General features: G+C 46.2%; 1 protein-coding gene across 1 annotated transcript; it reads left to right on the forward strand.

The window, feature by feature from the left end:
* Positions 1 to 845: 845 nt before the first annotated feature.
* On the forward strand, positions 846 to 3,301 carry SRSF1 (serine/arginine-rich splicing factor 1). The gene is made up of 5 exons (XM_014544827.1): positions 846 to 1,250; positions 1,671 to 1,855; positions 2,204 to 2,376; positions 2,577 to 2,763; positions 3,132 to 3,301. Exons 1-5 carry the CDS (start codon positions 1,057 to 1,059, stop codon positions 3,152 to 3,154), a joined length of 762 nt encoding a protein of 253 aa, XP_014400313.1. The 5' UTR covers positions 846 to 1,056; the 3' UTR covers positions 3,155 to 3,301.
* The last annotated feature ends 483 nt before the right edge of the window (positions 3,302 to 3,784 follow it).

Here is a 3,784-nt window from a genome sequence, read left to right on the forward strand (position 1 = left end):
GATTAAAATTTCAAATCCTCTTTACAGAAGAAAGTACACGCACATATACACATAATTTTGGAAACCATCATAGAGGGTACAAGGACTACCAAACATTTGTAAAATGCAATCAACTTTTAAAACTAATAATGCCCTTCTTCTAAACCATCTATTTTTTTCTATCTCAAAGGCACTTTGGATTTTGAATATTCTTGTGTTCCCTTATTTGTGTGTGCGTGTGTTGTCTTCTTTACTGTGACTTCTGGGATGACCAGAATCAAATCTGCAATCCATCTCTAGGAACTTACCGGGCTATTACTGCGGATATTTTGTGTACTAACTTTATCCATGACCCTTATCTTAACGCTCCTTATTTTCCCATTCCCCTGGATTTCTTCAGTTTCAATCATGTCTTATGGTATCTCTGCAAACTGCCTCATATCCCTGGGGCAGGAAGACAGTCACCCCTTGACTCTTGATCGAATCCAGTGTAGCGCCACTCCTGCACTCGGCGCACTCTCCGAGGATGCCCGGGTTTCCGGAACAGCCGACGCGTCCCTTGGACTCCGCCCCCGGGAGTCTTTCCCGCCAAAGGCCGTTACCGCCGCAGAGCATGGTGGGACAGGCTCTAGGGTAGGTTTCACCAATTGTTTTCAAGGCGCCTAGTTGCTCTAAAAGGCTTTTTCCTGAGTAAATTATCTCTTAAGACTCGACAGGGGTTAATAATCCTTTAACGAAGGCTCTGTATTTTTTTTTATCAAAAGGTAGCCACTCCCTAATCAAACTACTGGCAAATCGGAAACGCAGGGAACTTTTTTCCCTTCGCGCGGAGGGTGACGTCGCGCGTACGTGAGCGTACTTTCGCAGGCCCGTTACGCCCTTGCGCGTGCGCACTGAAGTCAAATAGCTGCTTCCTCCCGCTGCTCTTCTTCCCTCCCCCCATATCCGTGCGCCGAGTAGATAAAGGCGCCATTTTGGAGGGGCCGCGGGAGCCGAGGTGTCGCTGCAGGTTCGCTCTCCCGTGCGCTAGGCTTGGTGGGAAGGCCTGTTCTCGAGTCCGCGCTTTTCGTCGTCGCCATGTCCGGAGGTGGTGTGATTCGTGGCCCGGCAGGGAACAACGATTGCCGCATCTACGTGGGTAACTTACCTCCAGACATTCGAACCAAGGACATTGAGGACGTGTTCTACAAATACGGCGCTATCCGCGACATCGATCTCAAGAATCGCCGCGGAGGACCACCCTTCGCCTTCGTTGAGTTCGAGGACCCGCGGTGAGGCGACCTGGGGCTTGCGGCCTTGAGGAAATCGGTTGGAGTAGTTGGGGAAAGCTCCAAGGCCTTAATATTAGAGAGTGGGAGACGGGCTCCGAGGTAGGGGGCGAGACGCTATCGCCCATGCGGGAGTCGAGTAAGGAGCCGAGTTGGCTTGCCCTTTCTGGTGGCCGGGCCCCCGTGGAGGTTCCCGGAGCCGGCTCAGGCCCGGAGCGGGAAACTGGGGTTGAGGGCTGGTGTGGTGTCGGGGTCCGGAGCGCGGCGTGTTTCTGAGTGGGGGAGGGGCCATCCCTATTATGCGGCGCATGTGAGCGCTTCCACCCCCGGTGCGCATGTGCGGGGGGCCGCTAGGGCCCGGCTGAGTTCGCAGCCCCTGCGGGTCCCTTTTTCTGAGCCCTCTTGCGCTCTGTGATCACGCAGAGACGCGGAAGACGCGGTGTATGGTCGCGACGGCTACGATTACGATGGATACCGTCTGCGGGTCGAGTTTCCTCGAAGCGGCCGCGGTACCGGCCGAGGCGGCGGCGGGGGTGGAGGTGGCGGAGCACCCCGAGGCCGCTATGGCCCCCCATCCAGGCGATCTGAGAACAGAGTGGTTGTCTCTGGTGAGTTTACTGTTAAATATGGGTTGATGAGAAGGGACAGAAACTACTTTTAAGTTTTCCCCGCGTGACTAGTTTAACAAATGCAAGTCTTTATGCTAGGTCTTAAATTACTTTAGTTTCTTGTTTAGAAACTAAGCTAAGATGATTGTAATGGAGGTTTGTCGAATTAGATGGCGGTACCTAGAATATGAAGATCCTTACTTTACAAATAATTTTGGGCTCCGGTCTCTAGAATCTTAGCTCTTTACCCATGATCTTAAATGTAATCATTAATTATAAAGTAGTCTTTGTTCTAATGTAAATTTTAAATTTAGGGTAGTTGGTGTTGAAAAAAAGTCACTTTTTCAGGACTGCCTCCAAGTGGAAGCTGGCAGGATTTGAAGGATCACATGCGTGAAGCAGGTGATGTATGTTATGCTGATGTTTACCGAGATGGCACTGGTGTCGTGGAGTTTGTACGGAAAGAAGATATGACCTATGCAGTTCGAAAACTGGATAACACTAAGTTTAGATCTCATGAGGTAGGTTATACACTTATTTTTTTCTTTGGCCAGAATTGGATACAGTGGTCTTAACAGTGGATTTTTTCAGGTAAGATTCAGGCAAGGGTGCCCAAGTAAAGTGCCAGATTTCTGGTTTTAGCTACATTGTACTCATTCAGCATGCCTGAACACAGGTAAAAGCTTAGATCTTTCAATCGAAAGTTCTGTCTATTCAATAGGGAGAAACTGCCTACATCCGGGTTAAAGTTGATGGGCCCAGAAGTCCAAGTTATGGAAGATCTCGATCTCGAAGCCGTAGTCGTAGCAGAAGCCGTAGCAGAAGCAACAGCAGGAGTCGCAGTTACTCCCCAAGGAGAAGCAGAGGATCACCACGCTATTCTCCCCGTCATAGCAGATCTCGCTCTCGTACATAAGATAATTGGTGACACTTTTTGTAGAACCCATGTTGTATACAGTTTTCCTTTACTCAGTACAATCTTTTCATTTTTTTAATTCAAACTGTTTTGTTCAGAATGGGCTAAAGTGTTGCATTCTTGTGTAATATCCCCTTGCTCCTAACATCTACATTCCCCTCATGTCTGGTAAATTGTATTTTAAGTGATGTCGTAGACAGGATTGTTTAAATTTAGTTAATTCTCCATTCTCTTCAGACTGTGATATTGTGCAAATGTCTATTCTCTGGTTTGTGTGAACGGGGATGTTGGGGGTGTTTGTGGTTATCTTACCTGGGGAAGTTCTTATGTTTATCTTGCTTTTCATGTGTCTTTCTGTAGACATATCTGAAGAGATGGATTAAGAATGCTTTGGATTAAGGATTGTGGAGCACATTTCAATCATTTTAGGATTGTCAAAAGGAGGATTGAGGAGGATCAGATCAATAATGGAGGCAATGGTATGACTCCAAGTGCTATTGTCACAGATGAAATTGGCAGTATTGACCTTATACTAAAAGGCAAGCATTAAAAATGATATATATGCATCTACCTTAAAACACTTGCAAACATCTTATGCAGTTATCTTTGCCTACAATTGCTCGGCTCTTTAAACCTTGGCAATTGTGGAAAAATTATATTGCCCATTTGTAACGGTTTATTTTGCTCCCTTCCCCCCTTTTTTGTATTAATAGGGACTAATGTGGGAAGAACTGCTAATTTGTCACAGTGCTTAGTTACAACTGTTAATGTGTGACCTGCTGTTGGTGTACATGTGGGTACAGGGTGTCTTTAATTCCAACCAGATAGAGTATAATATCAATACTGCTAAATCTGCATGTCCTCTGTGTGACTGATATAGCGTTGCTATTTCATTTTTTTAAGACAAAATTAAAGCAAATTATAGAATTCCAACATATTGGTGTAGATAATCTAGTTGGGAATATACTTTTAAGTATCATCTTCCCCTTTAAACTAATATTCATAATTGACTC

This window comes from Myotis brandtii, unplaced genomic scaffold (assembly GCF_000412655.1).
Source record: "Myotis brandtii unplaced genomic scaffold, ASM41265v1 scaffold383, whole genome shotgun sequence".
Lineage (NCBI taxonomy): Eukaryota > Metazoa > Chordata > Mammalia > Chiroptera > Vespertilionidae > Myotis > Myotis brandtii.

Bases quoted from the DNA above. Each gene is read 5' to 3' on its own strand.
- SRSF1 (XM_014544827.1), top strand. From the start codon at position 1,057: ATGTCCGGAGGTGGTGTGATTCGTGGCCCGGCAGGGAACAACGATTGC. The intron at 1,856-2,203 runs GTGAGTTTACTG...TCACTTTTTCAG, and splicing joins GAACAGAGTGGTTGTCTCTG to GACTGCCTCCAAGTGGAAGC. The intron at 2,764-3,131 runs GTACATAAGATA...GTCTTTCTGTAG, and splicing joins TCATAGCAGATCTCGCTCTC to ACATATCTGAAGAGATGGAT.